We start from the raw sequence: 21,605 nt of genomic DNA on the forward strand, positions 1-21,605 counted from the left end.
ATCTGTAGCCTGCTCTATGGTGCTGAGCGTGCTTCCAAACCCCTCGAAGCCTGCTTCCTCACTGGACTGAAGAAGAAGAAAATACCTTTGCAGGATGAAGGTGAAAAGTAAACGTGACCATCCACGGGAAGCCACGAGGAGGGAGCTCACTGTGTATCGGCCACACTTATCCTAGATGTCACCCTGGACACCTGCCATCCAGGACTGCCTCCTGGCTGGCACGTTCACACCCACTCCAGCTTTGAAAGTCACCACAACCAAAAATGGGGAGTTGGAACTAAAGTGTTTTGTATGAAGAAGGCTCCAAAGGACCCCATTTCTGCTCGGTTGCTTTATCTTTCACACCAAAAAACAGTCCCAGGTAGCTTCAACCACTCCTAAATCAGGTCACAGAACAGCAGGAGACATTCCCTTGGCGAAAAAGGACACACTCTTGTCCTGTATCTTGTACTGGTACGTGAGGCTTCGATGCCGGTGGGTGGTGGGCTGCAGTGGTCTTCTCCACAGGATCCTCAGCTAAGTGACAAAGAGAACAATGAAAGAGGAGAGGCCCCCCAGGCACCTGCTCCAGTGTGAACCCCGTCTGCCTCCTCGGTGACCTTCAGCTGAGGCCAGGTGCGATGCGGTAAATGGGACCAACTTCTGAAACAAAGCTTATTACCCATCACCTAAAAATAGAGGTTTCCCCTCCATTACAATAGTAATATTTGCTCATCCTGGAAAGCATGAAAGACAAAGAAAAGTAGAAAACATTCATCCAGAGAAAAACCATGTAAGTACTTTTGTGTATTTCCTTTTGGTCTTTTCTGTGAGCATGGTTTCGTACTTTTGGGCTAGATGAGCTTGGAAGGCCAATGCTCTAGAATGCGCACACTCAATCCCAAGGCTCCAAAGACTGGACATTTGTCCTGAGTGACTACAACGCTCTGGGGGGCTGAGCGGCTTCAGAGCCACACGCTGCCAGTGGAAGGGTCTCCTTGGGGTGTGCCTGGCGTACCACCAGCACAGCCTCTCTGAGCCTGCTCGGATGCTCTGTTTTCCAGACCTGACTCTGAATGACTCTGGGCCAAAACTCCCACCCACCCTTAATGGGTCAAAACTGGTCAACGCGAAGTTAACCTGGAAGAGGTGGCAAAGGCTTTGGGGTGATCCCAAAAGAGAAGTTTCAGAAGGCAGAGAACCATGGCAGCCCCCGGGCATGGGGAGAACCTGACCTCCCTTCCAGGCACAGGTAGGACTCCATGCTTCCCCCTACGTACTCCAAACATCCCGGTGGTGGGGTTAGGGGGTGGCAGTAACGCCAGCCAGAAGAACAGCCTCCCAAGTCTCCACTTGAAAAGGAATGGTGTTGCCCTGAACACACAGAGCCTGCTGTGACCCTGCTTGGAATTCTGCTGTTTACTCCCTTCCCCAGGGGATAGCTGGACAGTCATCTGCTCTCCAGGAGCTCCTCTCTGGCTGCAAATGACCACCGTGCAAAACCTGCCCTGGTGCATGGGGCTGAGAACCCCTGGAGCGGACTCTGACCTGCATTCACACAACTTCCGAGACCTCCCTCCCACCTGAAGGCATATCCTAGTTGACTACCCCAAGGCCCGACACTGTCCTGTGGGCAGTGGGGCACACGGAGGAGGCGAGCAGCTCCCGCTGAGCCAGGGCCCCGCGCACCTGCCCGTGCACGTCTTTGCAGAAGCCGGTGGCCAGGCCCTCAGCCCGCAGGATCAGGTGGCTCTGGTGACTAAGGCCATTCAGCAGGACGTCGCTCTCCTCATCCTCAGCATCTCCACTGTCATGTACAAGGCACACAACGTTTCCCTGCAACAAGATGGAGGCTGTCGGCAGGGACGCCAGGCACAAGACACGCAGGTCTCGGGAGCCTCCACTGCCCCGCACGCCCTCTCACGGGCCTGGGCTTGGGGCCCGGGCCTGCAATCGTCTGCTGGAACAGCTTCATCAGCACACCCAGCCTGGACGAACAGCTCAGTTGGTCCGCAAGCAAGGAAGAGCATCCAGTTGTGGAAAAGAATAAAGCACATCAGTGTGTCCTGTTTCGGGGGCAGTGGACAACAAAACACACACTGTGTGTTAGTAAATGAAAAGAAGTACCAAACTGTGTGGATGGTGGGTTACTCGGAAGGTGGGAAGAAGAGCAGGGAGACGAGCATACGTACAAATGCGTTCATGCCTGCTCAGACGCTCTGGAAGGACATACGAGGGAGGGAAGGAGAGACTGACTTTTTTGCTAAAGTCAACTTTATATCCTGTTTATATCTTCTTTTTTTCTTTATTAAACTATTTTAATATTAAAACTTTAATTAAAATATTAAAAACTTTATAATATAAATATATTGAAATTTTAATATTAAACTATTCCCAAGATTTACTTTCTCAATTAATATAAGTATTTTTACAAAAAGAAGTTGGTAGTGGCCCACACGGGGCTTCCCTGGTAGCTCAGCTGGTAAAGAATCCGCCTGCAATGCAGGAGACTCCGGTTCAATTCCTGGGTCGGGAAGATCCCCTGGAGAAGGGATAGGCTACCCACTCCAGTATTCTTGGGCTCCCTGGTGGTTCAGGGGGTAAGGAACCCGCCTGCGATGTGGGAGGCCTGGGTTTGATCCCTGGATTGGGAAGACTCCCCTGGACAAGGGAACAGCCACCCACTCCAGTATTCTTGCCTGGAGAATGCCGTGAACAGAAGAGCCTGGCGGGCTACACTCCATGGGGTCACAAAGTCAGACACGACTGAGTGACTGAACACAGCACAGGGGGCCACACAGCAGGCTGAGCTGCGCAAGCTGCCTGCCTGCCTCACTCCTCCCCCAGCCCCACTGCACTGTGTCCTGAGGCCCCTTACACGTCCCCCTCCTCCCATTCTCTCCCCGTCACCCCGGTGCCCGGCCCTGCGACTGTAGGCAGGATGGCCTGAGAAGGTCCCCTAAATGCAGCTTCCAGGCAGGACCCTGCACACAGGAGGTGAGTGGCATGAGCCGCTGGATCCACACACCCTGACTAATCCACTTCCCCTGTCCCCACTGCCCTGTGCCCAGCCTGGCCCTGTGGGACACACGCTCAGCTGATGGCCGCAAGCTCCCCCTCACTTAATTCTTGCGGTCTGGTTCCTGGGAGGTGGGTACCACAGGTGTTACCGTTTTGTTAAAATCTCTATGAGGCATAATCTCTATTTTTGCCTCATAACTTAACAGTGAAGGTTACACCCCATCCCCGCATCGCACCTCACAATTTTCACATTGTTGTTTTTGTTTTGAGACACACTGTGTGGCATGGAGGATCACAGTTCTTTGCCCAGGGATTGAACCCACGCCCCCTGCAGTGGAATCACAGAATCTTAACCATTGGACTGCCAGGTAAGTCCCTTCACCTCACAATCCTTAAAGCAGTTTTACATCTATTATCTTAACTGACCTTCAAAACACATTCAGAGCGATACTGCTGTGTGGCAGAGCGGGGACAGACGCAGTACCACACTGGGGTACTGGGGTTGGTGGCCAATCCCAGTACAGACAGGGCCAGGCACACTTCAGTTTTCAGGGTCTTACTTTTTAGCAATGGAGGTAGTAGAGTGCAGACTGCATGGGATGAAGATTTCTGGGGCTGCCGAGTAAAGAAAAAGCCCCAAGCCATCAGACAGAAGAGATAACTGCCAGCAAGTGGCCCTCTGGGCCCGTGGGGTTCACGGCAGGAGCTTGGGGTGCAGCCCGATTACCTTCCATTCCTGGCACACGGTGGCCCTGCAGTATTGGACGAAGTCCAGCACTGCCACCGGCCCGACACCCAGGCTCAGCAGCACGCTGAGGTCGTCCACCAGCAGCACCGGGCACCTCCAGGCGGCCTCCCCACCGTCCACAGGCTCTAGGGCGTCCCGCACAAACGTGTACAGCGGCTGCAGGTCCCCGGCGTTGGCCTCCCTGGGACACAGGGCAGAAGTCACCAGATAGCTCACGTGCTCTCCAGATGTTCAAGAGACAACACAGCAGGACGGGATGGGGGGCACGGGGGAGGAGGGAAAGAAGTGGGTCCAGTGCTTGGCACCAAGGGGCTCATGAGCTGCCTGGAAAGAAGAGCCATGCTCCCGTGGGCATGTTTATTTCAGTTCAACTATTCCCTGAGGCCTGCTGGGTATAGAGCACTGTGCTAGAAACTCAGGGACACAGAAATAAACCCCCCAGAGGCCCACACAGCCTCTCAGTCCAAGGGCTTAAGGTCTCTGCTTTAAAGGGAGAGGCCTTCCTGCGAGGTCATAACTGAGGATGCACGCATCCAGGTGCCGAGCAGCAGCCTGAGTGCTCATGTTCGGACCAGGTCCAACCTACTACTGGCCCCCCTACCTCCGCCTCCCCAGTGACTGCAGCAGCGGTCTCCCAGCAACAGGGGTGGTGGGGAAGTGAGCTCAGAAATCAGAGCCTGGGGCACAAGTACCGGCCTCACGGCCCCACACTCCAGGGTCAAACCCCGCTAACAGCAGGTAGAATGATGCTGTCTATATAATCTGGGCTCAGGTGGAGACCAGGCCCACCTGTTCAAGGACGACACCCAGCTTCAGAGACGGGACAGGCCTGTGCGCAAGGCCACACACACAGGCCACACACTTGGCCTTTTTTTCCAAACCTTTTTTTAAAAAATATTATTTATTGATTTTGCTGTGCTGGTTCTTAGTTGCAGCATGCAGGATCTCCCATCTTCGTGGGTTCCTTAGCTTTCCACAGCTTCTGGGACAGGCACACAGCCTCCGACAGAGGCAAAGACCTTGAGTGATGCTGCGACACGCAAGCAGTGCCTGCCTTCCGCAGCCGGCTCTGCCCTCCCACTCGCCGGGGAGAGAGAAAGGGGTTACACGGAGACCGGGGCGGGGCCCACCTGCAGGTGTGCTCTGGGCTGACTGACCTGAGGAACCGCAGGGGGTGTGGCTCCTCCCGGGGCCGGAAGAAGACGTCCACCGCGGACTTGAGACCCTCGAGGACCACCAGCTGCCCGCGTTCCCGCGCTGCGGTCAGGCTGACACCCTGCACCCGACCACGGAGAGGAGAGTGAGTTCCCGGGCTAGCGGGGGCCTCATCAGAGAGGACTTGGCACCAAGGGGCTCATGACTCCAGGACTCCAGCTCCTGCAGGCCTCCGGGCCCATGTGGAGCCCCGCAGACGCGCATCTGGCTGCCTGACCTGGGAGTCCAGGTCTCGTCTCCCCGGGGCGTTCCCCACGCACAGCCCCTGTTCTACTGTCACATGTGCATTTACAGGTAGTTCTCACATTTGCTTTAAAAATATATATATATTTTTACTCTTTTCTTTTCTTATTTGGCTGCACTGGGTCTTAATTGTGGCATGCAGGCTCTTTCACGGCACCATGAAGGGTCTAGTTCCCTGACCAGGGATCAAACCTGGGCCCCTTTCACTGGGGACACAAAGTCTTAGCCACTGGACCACCAGGGAAGTCTCTACTTGTCACATTGTTTTAAAAACTTACTTCTTTTTGCTTACTTGTTACCTAGTACTGCTTTTTACTTTATGATAGTAATATAAAGTTGCCTTTTTAAGGGCATGTAGTTACAAAATCCCATGGATGGAGGAGCCTGGTGGGCTGCAGTCCATGGGGTCTCTGAGAGTTGGACACAACTCAGTGACTTCACTTTCACTTTTCACTTTCATGCATTGGAGAAGGAAATGGCAACCCACTCCAGTGTTCTTGCCTGGAGAATCCCAGGGATGGCAGAGTCTGATAGACTGCCGTCTGTGGGGTCGCACAGAGTTGGACACGACTGAAGCAACTTAGCAGCAGTAGCAGCAGCAGTTACAAAATAAAGTACATTTAAAAACAGACAGTAAATAGTAACGTGGTGGTAGGGTGACAGTCTCTGTTGCAACAGCTCAACTCTGTTCTCATAGCAGCCACAGACCACTCAGACACAAATGGGGGTGGCTGTGCTCCAGTAAAACTTCATGTACAGAAAACATGGGGTGCAGACTGTGGCTGGTCAACCCCTGCTCTCGACCAGCGCTTCGTAAACATGGGTCTTTATGAACCACACAATTAAGAATCTCCTGAGGACTTCCCTGGTGGCTGAGTGGTAAAGATCTGCCTGCTAATGCAGGAGATACGGGTTTGATCCCTGAACTGGGAGGATCCCACATGTGTCAAGGGCAATTAAGCCCCTGCACCACAACTGTTGAGCATGTGGTCTAGAGCCTGGGAACTTGAACTACTGAAGCCCACACGCCCTAGAGCCTATGCTTCCCAACAAGAGAACCCACTGCAATGAGAAGCCCATGCACCGCAGTAAGAGGAAAGCACCCGCAGCAATGAAGACCCAACCTAACCAAAAATTTAAAAATAAAAAAGAGAATCTCCTGAGATACCTGATTAAAATGCAGATCTCTGGGCCCCACTCCAGAGCTAGAAGCCTTAGGGGCAGGGCCTGGGAATCTGCATTTCAACAAACACCCCGTGATGGTGACACTGTCCAGACATGCAACCTGCGGTTCCGCAGAAGAAACAGGTGACATAGAACTTAGACTCCTTGTGTCCCCAGACCAGGCCTTGATCACTCAGTCACACACTGGTGTTCACTGTGCAGCACCATTAGCAACAACAGCCAGCCTGGCAGAGAGGACTCCTGACCGTCTCCTTTGCTCTTGCTCATTACTATTGTACTGATATAAGAACAATACTACAGCAAGAGGACGGAAACTCACGCTCCAGTGCTTGGCACACCCAGAGCTGTGCATGCCGTTCCTGCCGTGTTGTGTTGGTGAGTCAAAGGTAACAGGAAAAGCAGCCAAACCGGATATGAAAATACACACCTTTCTCATCCTAGCTCAAGATGCCAGGGCCAAACGCATGCCTCACCAACCTGGAATGCAACCCGTGTACCTGACACGACCGTGCTCCCTGAGCCTGTGCCCTGACCTCTGGCACAGGAACTTCTCCCTTCCCTGCAAAGTATGGAAAACCCTCTCGCCCTCTCACTGGTTTCCCTCCGATCAGAGAAGAGGACTGACAGTAAGGCCGTCATTTCGAAGATCACTGCTGATGGGTGGCCTGGTTCTCTCCCGCTCTGAGCCTGACTTAAAACAAGAACCAAAAAACACGTAACAAGAACCCCAGAAATTCACCTGGTCACAGGTCACAAGTAATGTGCCAGGTGAGGTGCCAGGAGGGTCACCAGCCCCTCAGGCCTCTTACTCTTGCTTGGCTGCATTCAGTAAGACCAGGGGCAAACCAAGATGAGGTAAGAGGCATGTGGCAAAAGCCCTAGACTAAGGGAGAGACAGTGGGAGGCACTCAACCGGGCAGACACCAAGCTGTGATGTCTAACCCACTGGGGACAAGATTAACGTTCACCCTGAGAAGGAAGAAACCTTAACTGGCCCAGACTCGGTGGAGAAGGGTTTGATTTAATCCATAACAGGTCTGGTTCTAAACACTCAACAAATGAACAAAACACGCAGAGATGCTGCCCTCACCCTTCAGATAAAGGCTTCAGGATCCCATGATTTCCTTAGTCCTTCCCTTTCTAAGTTCCCTGCAATCCAAACAGGGAAGCCCAGCCTGACAGCATACATATGCCTGGCACACGCACTCACTCAGGGATCTCATCACAGAGGTCTAACATACTTACCAGCTTCTGCCCCACGATATTATAGTGACTAAAGGACTGGACGAGGGCCACAAAGCAGACTCTACAATTAGCTGGAAAACAAAATAAACTGATTTTTAACCAACTCTCTATTTACAATCAGTCTCAGATACTTCCTGCCTCTGGAAACGAAAGAACTGAGGCAGATCTAGAGAACCCATGCCTTGCAACCTGACATACTCAATTTGATTTGAAGAAGTACTTTTTTCATATCAATAATTATACCTTATATTAATAATTATATCTTATTTCATTGATTCTGAGATGTACTTTACCTGGAGATGTATCACTAGGAACCTTAGTTTGTTCCCCTGAAAATACATTATAGTTTTAAAAAAGCTGTATTTTTCTAACTACTTGTTGGTTACAGAGATACAACTGAATTTTTAAACCAGTCTAATACCCAAGAGGATATAAGAAGAACACAAAGAAACTCTAGCTACTTTATGAACTTAATTAACAACTTATCTGTAGATGCTCTTGCTCTGTATAAGCTGACAATAACATCATCTAGAAAGGAAAATCACTTTCAAAGCTGTAAATTATTACAACTCAGAGTGCCAAAGGTCAACCTTGTATTCTGGCCTGGCTCAGTGGGGACTCAAGGAGAATCAGTAAGTCTTTTTTTTTCATTTGGCTGTTTTCTTCTTCTAATCGATTTCCGTATGTGAACTTCAGAGCTGTTTTTTTCCCCCTCTCTGTTCCTTAGGAAGCATCTATTGCCAGGGCAAAGTGTTAGTGGGTTGAGTGCCTAGAGACTTCAACTACCCAAGTACCAAGGATCAATTAAATGAAGAGGCCACACAAGGTCAAGGGAGTCAGTTGCCTGCACACGTGGAGGAGAAATGGAAGGCAATAGTGGATATAGTGAATACATGGCAGACTCTGGCATAGTAGGGGTGGGAACAAGATGGTCCAGTAATCCCATTAACTAATAAATAACCATCTGGTTACCCAAACACCAAAGGCCTGACTAGTTAATACTATTTCTAGTGCTACCTGAAACAGGCCTCTTCCCCCCCGACCCCCCCGGCCTTGGGTTTTCTTTTTCGATAGTCTTATACCTTTGAGATAGAAGGAGAGAAAGTGGTGCACAAGGAAACTGCCATCTGTCTTGGCATCACAGAGTAGAGTCAGCTTCCCCTACAAGAACACAAAAAGATGTATTAGACTCCCTGGAAAGAGGTCAACTGAGTGTCAAAATCTAGTGGATTGTGTCTACTCTTAAATTTCTATACCTGGACACTCATGTGTGTGTGTGTTTGTTTATTTAACCAGAAAAAGAAGAAAATAAGTAAAAATTATAGAAAAACCAACAATAAAAGTGATCTGTATTAAACGTACTCATTTTGGGGAAGCGTATCTAAAGCTATCATCTTCCCCAGGCAATGGAGAATAAAATCCCTTCATTTCCTCACTCCTCTCCAGTCTTGCTGCTGCTGCTGCTAAGTCGCTACAGTCGTGTCCAACTCTGTGCAACCCCATAGACAGCAGCCCACCACGCTCCTCCGTCCCTGAGATTCTCTAGGCAAGAATACTGGAGTGGGTTGCCATTTCCTTCTCCAGTGCATGAAAGTGAAAAGTGAAAGTAAAGTCGCTCAGTCGTGTCTGACTCTTCTCGACCCCATGGACTGCAGCCTACCAGGCACCTCCATCCATAGCATTTTCCAGGCAAGAGTACTGGAGTGGGTTGCCATTGAGAGAAATCCTGAACAAAGTAAGATTTTACCATCAGAACCCAACAAAAATCACTGACTTTCCAGACTGCAAGGGGTCTTCTAAAAGGTCATCTAATCCAATGTCCTCCCTAACTCTAATCCTCATGCCAATTCTGTCCCATAGGCAGGGGAGGAGAAAGCAGTTGTTCCAAGAGACAGCCAGCATCAAAGTCCTCCTCCCAGTGGCCTTGGAAACTACGTCAGGCAGAGCTCTCATTGTGGAGCGCCCTGGAAAGACCTCTAAAGATGGTCTTTGCAGGGTCTGGCTGTCCTGCTCCAGTCACCCTTCGTTCCTTGTCAATGATAGGGAAGGTCATCTCTCTGTTGTCCTGATATTTTTTCCTCTCATAAAACATGAGATTACACTAGCAGACTCTGAGGGTTACCCCTGGTGCTGTCATTTCCTGGTGCCCACTTCTATCCCTCACTGTGGCCCTCAGGTTGGACTTTGGAGGTGCTAGTAGTAACTGGCAATGTAAGCAGCGCCATCTGGAGGCTTGGGCAGAGAAAAACTGCGGGGCAATTAAAATGCACAAGGATTTACTGATAACTATTCGCCTGGGACTATGGAGTAACAAAAAGGCTTTAACACTAGGTGTCTTGGCCGCCTGGACGAGCTCACCATTTCATCAGAAAGACAGGAGTTATGAAATAAATCACCTATGTCCCTAGGAGAGGCAACCCTCGGGCTAACGAATGAACGTTTTTGAGATGCTCCAGACCGTGGTAAGGAGAGAGTGACGAAAACAGCAGGGAGGCTGTGGTGCCAAAGGCGTGCTGTGCAATCAAACGTTGGCTGCGAGCAGCTCAGAGAGCACTGTTCAAAAACATGGGGAGGAAGACGAGCAGAAGCGTTCGCTGAAAACTGCCGAGTGCTCCCAGGACAGAGGAGGCCGTTAAGAAGAGGTCGTTAACAAGTTGCTCCCTTGTGATGGGGGGCAGGGCGGGTTCCAGGTGGCTCAGTGGTCAAGAATCCGCCTGTTAAGGCAAGAGACGCGGGAGAGACAGTTCCACTCCTGCGTCGGGAAGATCACCCGGAGAAGGGAATGGTAATCGACTCCAGTATTCTTCCCTGGAGAATCCCACGGACAGAAGAGACTGGCGGGCTACGGTCCATGGGGTCACAAAGAGTCGGACACGACAGAGCGACTAAACCACCACCACCAACCTCTGTTTGGGCGCTGGGACTCCCACCACGCTGAACACGCACAAGGGTCGCCTATACACTTAAGCCAACGTATAACGTGCTTCCTGTGGTCGTTCAAGGGCGCACGCGACCTTCGAAAACCCGCAGGATGCCCACCTTGCGCAGGCCTAAGTGTCTAGCCTCGCCTCGGGGACGGGCCCTCTGCGGACCACAACTCCCAAGCACCCCCGGGCCACGGACGTCACGTGATTTCCCACGGGTCCGCGCGCGCTTCATCCGGCTGTGCAGTCTTGCGCTGCGCTCCCAGAATCCAACATCCTCCTCGACCTTGCGACCTCTTACCTGCTCCGCCCCTTCAGGGGTGGTGTTGAGAAGGTTATTGAGTTCTGGGAACATTCTGAGCTCCAGAACGCACGGGGGCCCCGGATGGTAAGATGGGCTGTCACGGATACAGCGGAGGCTGGAGTGCAAAACCCACCACACAGGACCACGCGGGAGGAGTGCGCATGCGCAATTCCTCTGGCCGCAGCCAATGAAACGCGAGGATCGGCCGCTCTCGGCGCACGCGCAGAGACGCGCACAAGGCCGGGGGCGGGGGCGGTGGGGACTTGGATGCTGAGCTGACCGGGCCTCTTACCTGCACTCCATTCCCAGAGAGCTTTCCACGACCAAGGCATCAGGAGGTCGGGTCTCTTCTTCCTTCCCTCAACCGCGCGTTCTTCTCATCCCAGAGCCTCCTGTCAAGCTCCTGCGGTGTGCCTCACACTACTAAACGCTTTGGCTGCAATGGGCGAACCAGACAGGCGAAGACGCCCGCTCTCGCACAAAACAGAAAACAGACGTAATAAACATGGAATAATACATTGAAAAATTCTATGTGAGGGGAAAAATGAAGCTGGATAAAGGAATAACGGTGAGATGGGGATAGGTTTTGGATAAGACAGGTTATCAGAGTAGGGTCACTGACAAAGTAGGGTTGGAACACGCCCTGCAGGATTCTCTTTGAGGTTTTTGCACTGTTTCCCCTCCCTGGGCTGCAGCCTTTAAAAACAAACAAACAAAAAATGCAACTTCTTTCAGGTCTTTGTTCACATGTCAGTTTATCAGCGAGGCCTTCCCTAAGCCTCCATGGAACAAAACATCAATTGCCAGTTTTCCGCTGGATCATCGAAAAAGCAAGAGAGTTCCAGAAAAACATCTACTTCTGCTTTATTGACTACACCAAAGGCTTTGACTGTGTGGATCACAATAAACTGGAAAATTCTGAAAGAGATGGAATACCAGACCACCTGACCTGCCTCTTGAGAAATCTGTATGCAGGTCAGGAAGCAACAGTTAGAGCTGGACATGGAACAACAGGCTGATTCCAAATAGGAAAAGGAGTACATCAAGGCTGTATATTGTCACCCTGCTTATTTAACTTATATGTAGAGTACATCATGAGAAACGCTGTGTTGGTTGAAGCACAAGGTAGAATCAAGATTGCTAGGAGAAATATCAATAACTTCAGATATACAAATATGCAGATTACACAACCCTTATGGCAGAAAGTGAAGAACTAAAGAGCCTCTTGATGAAAGTGAAAGAGGAGAGTGAAAAAGTTGGCTTAAACCTCAACATTCAGAAAACTAAGATCATGGCATCTGGTCCCATCACTTCATGGCAAATAGATGGGGAAACAGCGGAAACAGTGAGAGACTTTATTTTTGGGGGCTCCAAAATCACTGCAGATGGTGATTGCAGCCATGAAATTAAAAGATGCTTAATCCTTGGAAGAAAAGTTATGACCAACCTAGACAGCATATTAAAAAGCAGAGACATTACTTTGCTGACAAAGGTCCATCTAGTCAAGGCTATGGTTTTTCCAGTCATCATATATGGATGTGAGAGTTGGACCATAAAGAAAGCTGAGCGCTGAAGAATTGAGGCTTTTGAACTGTGTTGTTGGAGAAGACTCTTGAGAGTCCCTTGGACTGCAAGGAGATCCAAACAGTCCATCCTAAAGGAGATCAGTCCTGAGTGTTCATTGGAAGGACTGATGCTGAAGCTCTAATACTTTGGCCACCTGATGTGAAGAGCTGACTCATTTGAAAAGACCCTGATGGTAGGAAAGATTGAAGGGAGGAGGAGAAGGGGACAACAGAGGATGAGATGGCTGGATGGCATCACCAACTCAATGGGCATGAGTTTGGGTAAACTCCAGGAGTTGATGATGGACAGAGTTTGGGTAAGCTCCAGGAGTTGATGATAGACAGGGAGGCCTGGTGTTGTGCAGTCCATGGGGTCGCAGAGTCGGACACAACTGAGCGACTGAACTGAAGTTCCCTAAGCATCCTATTTAAGCTCTTAACTGTCCCTTCCCCAGCAATTCTTGTCCTTTCCCCTCACCCCTCTTTTATTTTTCTCCATATCATTTATATCTGGAACTAGTGAAGGACAGGGAAACCTGGTGTGCTGCCGTCCATGGGGTTGCAAAGAGTTGAACAAGACTGGGTGACTGAACAAGACAAGGGTTATCAGAGTGAGGCACGAGGAAGTGCTGCCCCCTTGTGGACACACCGCAGAACAACTTGACAACCACGCAGCTTAATCTGCAACAAGGCGGGGGTGCTCAGTCGTGTCCACCTCTTTGTGATCCGCATGGACTATAGCCCGCCAGGCCTCTCTCTTTAGAATTTTCCAGGTAGGAATACTGGAGAAGGTTGCCATTTCTTCCTCCAGGGGATTTTCCTGACCCCAGGGATAGAACCCGCATCTCCCACACATCTCCCACATTTCCAGCATTGCAGGTGGATTCTTTACTGAGCCACCAGGACAGTCCACTGCAGTTGAAGGGCACTTCATATTCACAAAGCCTGCAGGCTGTAAAGGACACCTGCCCTCAAGAAATGTGAAAAGTCAGGTAATCGATAAAGAATTCAAAAGAGGGCAGACTTAGGACTTCCGTTGTGGTCCAGAGGGTAAGAATTCGCCTTCCAATGCACTGGACACCTGGTCGATCCCTGGTCCAGGAACTAAGATCCCACATTGCCATGGGGCTACTAAGCCTGCTCTAAGACCTGACATAGCCAAACAAATGAATAAATGTTTTAAAAAAACAGAGCCGACTTTCAAGAATCCAATTGCAAGAGGGAAACTACACTCACACTGTTTAATACAAAAGCACAGGATAACATGCTCCACATTGCTAATTATTTAAGAAATGTAAGTGAAATTGACAACTGGGTGTCTTCTCCAAACAGACAGAAATGGCCACCTGCAAAAATCTACAAAAATCAATATGAGAGGGGCATGGAGAAAAGGAAATCTTCCCTCCTGCACTGTGTGGGAAGGTAAATAGCTGACAAGGTGCTATGGAAGCACCATAGGGAAGGAAAACCAGAGCTGCATTAAGATCCTGCAGGCCCACCTCTGGGCCTATTTGGATGAAACCATCATTCGAAAAGTCACATGTACTCCAAGGAGCATTGCAGCACTATTTACAATACCAGGACAGGAAGTCACCAAAACGCCCAATGACACAGGAATGGAGAAAGGAGATATGGCCCATATTTACAATGCAATATTACTCACAGAAAAGAGTGAAATTATGCCATTTGCAGCAACAGCGATGGACCTAGACATGATCATACAAAGTTAACTAAGAGAAAAAAAAACATCGTATGTTACCATTTATGTGTGAATTTGAAAATCTGATAAAATTTAACTGATTTACAAGTAGGAACAGACTGACAGCCCTAGAAAACAAACTTATGATTACCCAGGGGTAAGGGGAGTGAGGAGCAGTGAGTTAGAAGGTTGGCATTCACAGATACACAGATACACACGTGTGTGTGTGTGTGTGTGTATACATATATATATATATATGTATGCACACATATATATATACACACATATATCGACAGGGAAGCCTGGCAGTGCTGTAGTCCATGGAGTCACAAAGAGTCAGATATGTCTGAGCGACTGAACTGAACTTATATGTATATTCACATATAAAATAGACAGTCACCTGGAATCTACTGTGAGCACAGGGAACTCAACACAACATTGGCCAATAAGCTGAACAGGAAAAGAATCCATAAAAGAACAGCTCTCTGTATATATAAAAATGTATCACCTTGCTGTACATTTAAAACAAACAAAGCATTGTAAATCAATTACATTCTAATATAAAGCCCAAAGTTGTAAACAGAAAGGGAAACAAGAAAGAAATACCTACTGTATTCTGCTCAGGCCTCAGTGTCCTGTGCTGGGTCACCTCCAGAAAGCCTGAGCGGGTTTGGGTTTCAAGCCTGGAGTGTCCTGGGGCACCGGGAGCAGTGGAGAACGTGCCACAAATGAGCGACAGCTTCCATGCCCGGTAGCACCTCGTCCCCTCTGGAGGAAACCACTATCTCAAGATAGGGGGGCCCCTAAAGGTAAACCAAGCCAAGTGCACCCAAAGGATTCTGGACCCTCTGGCCTGGAAGAGGGCTGAAAAGTCACCTGGTCTCTACCTCTCCTGGACCTGACCCTCCCATGGTCAGCCTCCTTCCTTAAAGTTGCTGCTGGTATTTAAACTAGCAGCCGAAGTATATAGCGATTTGGGATTCCTTGCAAGGGGTTGGGAAAAAGGTGAGGGTAAAGAAATAATGGAATACAAGCCCTTGGGTGTTTATGCTGGCACATTCCAGTCTCGTTTACAACCCAGGAACTGGACTTCGAAAGTTCCGCTTGCTTGAGTTCGAGTGGGGCATAAGGAAGTGCTGCCGCCTTGTAGACATTTCTCCTAATAATAACTTTACAACCACCAACGCTTAAGGGTCCTTCATATTCACAAAGCCTGTGGGGCTGTAAAGAACAGCAGCCCTCAAGAAGTGTCAAAAGGCAGGGAATCGAAAAAGAATTCAAAGGAGGACAGACTTGGGACTTCCCTTGTGGTCCAGTGGGTAGGAATCCTCCTTCCAGTGCGTGGGAAACTGGTTCCATCCCTGGTCCAGGAACTAAGACCCAGCAGCTCCCAAGGCCACGTTAAGACCCCACACAGCCAAATACATGAATAAAGAAACATTAAAAAATAAAATCAGGGCCAATTTTCAAGAATTCAATTTCAAGAGGGGAAACTGTACTCACACCTTTTAAAAAACAGCACAGAATACCACGTTCCATCCACATGTCTAATTATTAAAGAAACGCAAACAAAATTGACAACCATATCACCTGGACACTATCATACCAAGGGAACTTAGAGAAAGATAAATATCACATGTTACTACTTAAAGTTGGAATTGAAAACCTGATATAAATTGAAATCATTTGCAAAACAGGAACAGACTCACAGACTTAGAAAACAAACTTAAGATTACCAAGTGGAAAGGTGAGGGTGGAGGAATAAATTAAAAGGCTGGCATTCACAGGTACATATATATATGTATGTGTGCCTGTATATATAGATATACACCTGTCTGTCTATTTTAAAGATATTAGAATCACGTCTAGTTCCCTTCTTGTTGCTGCAAATCTCTCCCCTGGGGACCTGTGTTGCCTGGTTCCCTCTAGAAGAAACTACAGTCTCCAGATGGGGGATGGGGGTGGGGGCCCTCCTAGAGCTGAACCAAGCTTAGTGCAACCAAACGTGCTATCTCTAACAATTAAGGAAATGCAACCCAAAGTACTGTGATGTAACTGCCGCACCCTAGTTCAGTTCAGTTCAGTTCAGTTCAGTCGCTCAGCCGTGTCCGACTCTTTGGGACCCCATGAATCGCACCACGCCGGGCCTCCCTGTTCATCACCATCTCCCGGAGTTCACTCAGACTCATGTCCATTGAGTTCTTGATGCCATCCAGCTATCTCATCCTCTGTCGTCCCCTTCTCCTCCTGCCCCCAATCCCTCCCAGCATCAGGGTCTTTTCCAATGAGTCAACTCTTCGCATGAGGTGGCCAAAGTAATGGACTTCAGCTTTAGCATCATTCCTTCCAAAGAAATCCCAGGGTTGATCTCCTTTGGAATGGACTGATTGGATCTCCTTGCAGTCCAAGGAACTCTCAAGAGTCTTCTCCAGCACCACAGTTCAAAAGCATCAATTCTTCGGCGCTCAGCCTTCTTCACAGTCCAACTCTCACATCCATACATGACCACAGGAAAACCATAGCCTTGACTAGACGGACTTTAGTCGGCAAAGTAATGTCTCTGCTTTTGAATATGCTATCTAGGTTGGTCATAACTTTTCTTCCAAGGAGTAAGCATCTTTTAATTTCATGGCTGCAATCACCATCCGCAGTGATTTTGGAGCCCCCCCAAAATAAAGTCTGACACTGTTTCCACTGTTTCTCCATCTATTTCCCATGAAGTGATGGGACCAGATGCCATGATCTTTGTTTTCTGAATGTTGAGCTTTAAGCCAACTTTATTGCTCTCCTCTTTCACTTTCATCAAGAGGCTTTTTAGCTCCTCTTCACTTTCTGCCATAAGGGTGGTGTCATCTGCATATCTGAGGTTATTGATATTTCTCCTGGCAATCTTGATCCCAGCTTGTGTTTCTTCCAGTCCAGCGTTTCTCATGATGTACTCTGCATATAAGTTAAATAAGCAGGGTGACAATATACAGCCTTGATGTACTCCTTTTCCTATTTGGAACCAGTCTGTTCTTCCATGTCTAGTTCTAACTGTTGCTTCCTGACCTGCATACAGATTTCTCAAGAGGCAGGTCAGGTGGTCTGGTATTCCCATCTCTTTCAGAATTTTCCACAGTTTATTGTGATCCACACAAAGGCTTTGGCATAGTCAATAAAGCAGAAATAGATGTTTTTCTGGAAAACCCAAGTAAGATGGTAAGTGTTGCAAGAGGGCATCAGAGGGCAGACACACAGAAACCATACTCACAGAAAACTAGTCAATCTAATCACACTAGGACCACAGCCTTGTCTAACTCAATGAAACCAAGCCATGCCTGCGGGGCAACCCAAGACAGGCGGGTCATGGTGGAGAGGTCTGACAAACCATGGTCCACTGGAGAAGGGAATGGCAAGCCACTTCAGTATTCTTGCCTTGAGAACCTCATGAACAGTATGAAAAGGCAAAATGATAGGATACCAAAAGAGGAACTCCCCAGGTCATTAGGTGCCCAATATGCTACTGGAGATCAGTGGAGAAATAACTCCAGAAAGAATGAAGGGATGGAGCCAAAGCAAAAACAATACCCAGCTGTGGATGTGACTGGTGATAGAAGCAAGGTCTGATGCTGTAAAGAGCAATATTGCATAGGAACCTGGAATGTCAGGTCCATGAATCAAGGCAAATTGGAAGTGGTCAAACAAGAGATGGCAAGGGTGAACGTCGACATTCTAGGAATCAGAGAACTAAAATGGACCGGAATGGGTGAATTTAACTCAGATGACCATTATATCTACTACTGCGGGCAGGAATCCCTCAGAAGAAATGGAGTAGCCATCATGGTCGACAAAAGAGTCCGAAATGCAGTACTTGGATGCAATCTCAAAAACGACAGAATGATCTCTGTTCGTCTCCAAGGCAAACCATTCAATATCACAGTTATCCAAGTCTATGCCCCAACCAGTAACGCTGAAGAAGCTGAAGTTGAACGGTTTTATAAAGACCTACAAGACCTTTTAGAACTAACACCTAAAAAAGATGTCCTTTTCATTCTAGGGGACTGGAATGCAAAAGTAGGAAGTCAAGAAACACCTGGAGGAACAGGCAAATTTGGCCTTGGAATGTGGAATGAAGCAGGGCAAAGACTAATAGAGTTTTGCCAAGAAAATGCACTGGTCATAGCAAACACCCTCTTCCAACAACACAAGAGAAGACTCTATACATGGACATCACCAGATGGTCAACACCGAAATCAGATTGATTATATTCTATGCAGCCAAAGATGGAGAAGCTCTATACAATCAACAAAAACAAGACCAGGAGCTGACTGTGGCTCAGATCATGAACTCCTTATTACCAAATTCAGACTTAAATTGAAGAAAGTAGGGAAAACCACTAGACCATTCAGGTATGACCTAAATCACATCCCTTATGATTATACAGTGGAAGTGAGAAATAGATTTAAGGGCCTAGATCTGATAGATAGAGTGCCTGATGAACTACGGAATGAGGTTCGTGACCTTGTACAGGAGACAGGGATCAAGACCATCCCCATGGAAAAGAAATGCAAAAAAGCAAAATGGCTGTGTAGGGAGGCCTTACAAATAGCTGTGAAAAGAACAGAGCTGAAAAGCAAAGGAGAAAAGGAAAGATATAAGCATCTGAATGCAGAGTTCCAAAGAATAGCAAGAAGAGATAAGAAAGCCTTCTTCAGCGATCAATGCAAAAAAATCAAGGGAAACAACAGAATGGGAAAGACTAGAGATCTCTTCAAGAAAATCAGAGATCCCAAGGGAACATTTCATGCAAAGATGGGCTCGAAAAAGGACAGAAATGGTATGGACCTAACAGAAGCAGAAGATATTAAGAAGAGGTGGTAAGAATACATGGAAGAACTGTACAAAAAAGATCTTCACAACCCAGATAATCATGATGATGTGATCACTCACCTAGAGCCAGACATCTTGGAAAGTGAAGTCAAGTGGGCCTTAGAAAGCATCACTATGAACAAAGCTAGTGGAGGTGATGGAATTCCAGTTGAGCTGTTTCAAATCCTGAAAGATGATGCTGTGAAAGTGCTGCACTCAATATGCCAGCAAATTTGGAAAACTCAGCAGTGGCCACAGGACTGGAAAAGGTCAGTTTTCATTCCAATTCCAAAGAAAGGCAATGCCAAAGAATGCTCAAACTACCGCACAATTGCACTCATCTCACATGCTAGTAAAGTAATGTTCAAAATTCTCCAAGCCAGGCTTCAGCAATACATGAACCGTGAACCTGATGTTCAAGCTGGTTTTAGAAAAGGTAGAGAAACCAGAGATCAAATTGCCAACATCCGCTGGATCATGGAAAAAGCCGCACCCTAACATACACATTATTCTACATATAATTTAGATAACCAACAAAGACCTACCTTGTAGCACAGGTCAGTATATTCAATATCTGCTGATAACATATAATGGAAAAAGCTATCTATCTAGTTACCTTTATCTATTTTTAGTTGTATATAGATAGAGCAATAACTTCTGTACAACTGAAAGCATGTCAATTCAATATACTTCAATAAACAAAATTACCCATTGTGTAATTCACAGCATTCAATTCCATACAAACCCTCCTCCAAATCATGGGACAATTTCTAATAAATAATTCTGTTCTGTTCTTTTAATACTATGTCCTTTAGTTTCTCTGGTTTGCCAAGTCGTTGGCTTTTCAGACAAAAAGATAACTGCACACCTAAGAGCCTCAGTTGTGTCTCTCAGTTTTCAGTCGCTCAGTTGTGTCTGACTCTTTGCAACCCCATGAACTGAAGCAGGCTTCCCTGTCCTTCACCAGCTCCCAGAGCTTGCTGAAACTCATGTCCATCGAGTTGGTGATGCCATCCAACCATCTCATCCTCTGTTGTCCCCCTTTTTTCCCCAGCATCAGGGTCTTTTCCAGTGAGTTGGCTCTTTGCATCAATTTTTCCCAGCATCAGGGTCTTTTCCAGTGAGTTGGCTCTTTGCATCAGGTGGCCAAAATATTGGAGCTTCAGTTTCAGCATCAATAGTATGATGTAAACTAAACTTTTGTATGCACTGGGAAACAAATAAATTCATGTGACTCCCTTTATTGTGATATTCACTTCATTGTGGTGGTCTAGGAGAAGGCAATGGCAACCCACTCCAGTACTCTTGCCTGGAAAATCCCATGGACGAAGGAGCCTGGTAGGCTGCAGTCCATGGGGTCGCTAAGAGCTGGGCATGATTGAGCGACTTTACTTTCACTTTTCACTTTCATGCACTGGAGAAGGAAATGGCAACCCACTCCAGCGTTCTTGCCTGGAGAATCCCAGGGATGGGGGAGCCTGGTGGGCTGCCGTCTACGGGGTCGCACAGAGTTGGACACGACTGAAGCGACTTAGCAGCAGCAGCAGCAGCAACAGAAGTGAACCCACACTGTCTCTGAGGTATGAGAATACTCATTTTGAAGGAATAAATTTATGCATTTTTCTGCAACCATGAGTCGTCTTTTCACTTTTCCCTCCACTTTCTTGATGATGTTCTTTGAAGCAAAAAAGGTTACAGTTTTGATAAAGTCCAATGTATTTACATTCTTTGGCATTGCCTTTCTTTGGGATTAGAAGGAAAATCGATCTTTTCCAGTCCTGTGGCCACTGATGAGTTTTCCAAATTTGCTGGCATATTGAGTACAACACCTTAACAGCATCATCTTTTACGATTTGAAATAGCGCAAATGGAATTCCATCGCCTTCACTAGCTTTGTTTGTAGTGATGCTTTCTAAGGCCCACTTGACTTCACATTCCAGGATATCTGACTCTAGGTGAGTGATCACACCATCATGATTATCTGGGTCATGAAGATCTTTTCTGTATATTCTTTGTATTCTTGTATATTCTTTTCTGTATATTCTTCTCTGTATTCTTGCCACCTTTTCTTAATATCTTCTGCTTCTGTTAGGTCCAAACAATTTCTGTCCTTTATTGTGTCCATCTTTGCATGAAATGTGTCTCTAATTTTCTTGAAGAGATCTCTAGTCTTTCCCATTCTACTGTTTTCCTCTATTTCTTTGCATTGATCACTGAGGAAATCTTTTCTTATCTCTCCTTGCTATTCTTTGGAACTCTGCATTCATATGGGTATATCTTTCCTTTTCTCCTTTGCCTTTAGCTTCTCTTCTTTTCTCAGCCATGTGTAAGGCCTCCCCAGACAGCCATTTTGCCTTTTTGCATTTCTTTTTCTTGGGGATAGTCTTGATCCCTGTCTCCTGTACAGTGTCACGAGCCTCTGTCCATAGTTCTTCAGGCACTCTGCCTGTCAGATCTAATTCCTGGAATCTATTTCTCACTTCCACTGTATAATCATTAGGGATTTGATTTAGGTCATACCCGAATGGTCTAGTGGTTTCCCCTACTCTCTTCAATTTAAGTCTAAATTTTGCGATAAGGAGTTCATGATCTGAGCCACAGTCAGCTCCGTCTTGTTTTTGCTGAC

General features: G+C 47.6%; 1 protein-coding gene across 1 annotated transcript; it reads right to left on the minus strand.

Annotated features, from left to right (window-relative positions):
* Nucleotides 1-311: 311 nt before the first annotated feature.
* Nucleotides 312-11,019, minus strand: ELP6 (elongator acetyltransferase complex subunit 6). The gene is made up of 7 exons (XM_040246858.1): nt 10,862-11,019; nt 8,719-8,797; nt 7,637-7,707; nt 4,906-5,024; nt 3,728-3,929; nt 1,669-1,815; nt 312-516 (listed from the first exon to the last, which is right to left on the minus strand). The coding sequence occupies exons 1-7, from the start codon at nt 10,913-10,915 to the stop codon at nt 388-390; spliced, it is 801 nt and encodes a 266-aa protein (XP_040102792.1). The 5' UTR covers nt 10,916-11,019; the 3' UTR covers nt 312-387.
* Nucleotides 11,020-21,605: the final 10,586 nt, after the last annotated feature.

The sequence above is a fragment of the Oryx dammah genome, unplaced genomic scaffold (genome assembly GCF_014754425.2).
Source record: "Oryx dammah isolate SB20612 unplaced genomic scaffold, SCBI_Odam_1.1 HiC_scaffold_9, whole genome shotgun sequence".
NCBI classification, from domain to species: domain Eukaryota; kingdom Metazoa; phylum Chordata; class Mammalia; order Artiodactyla; family Bovidae; genus Oryx; species Oryx dammah.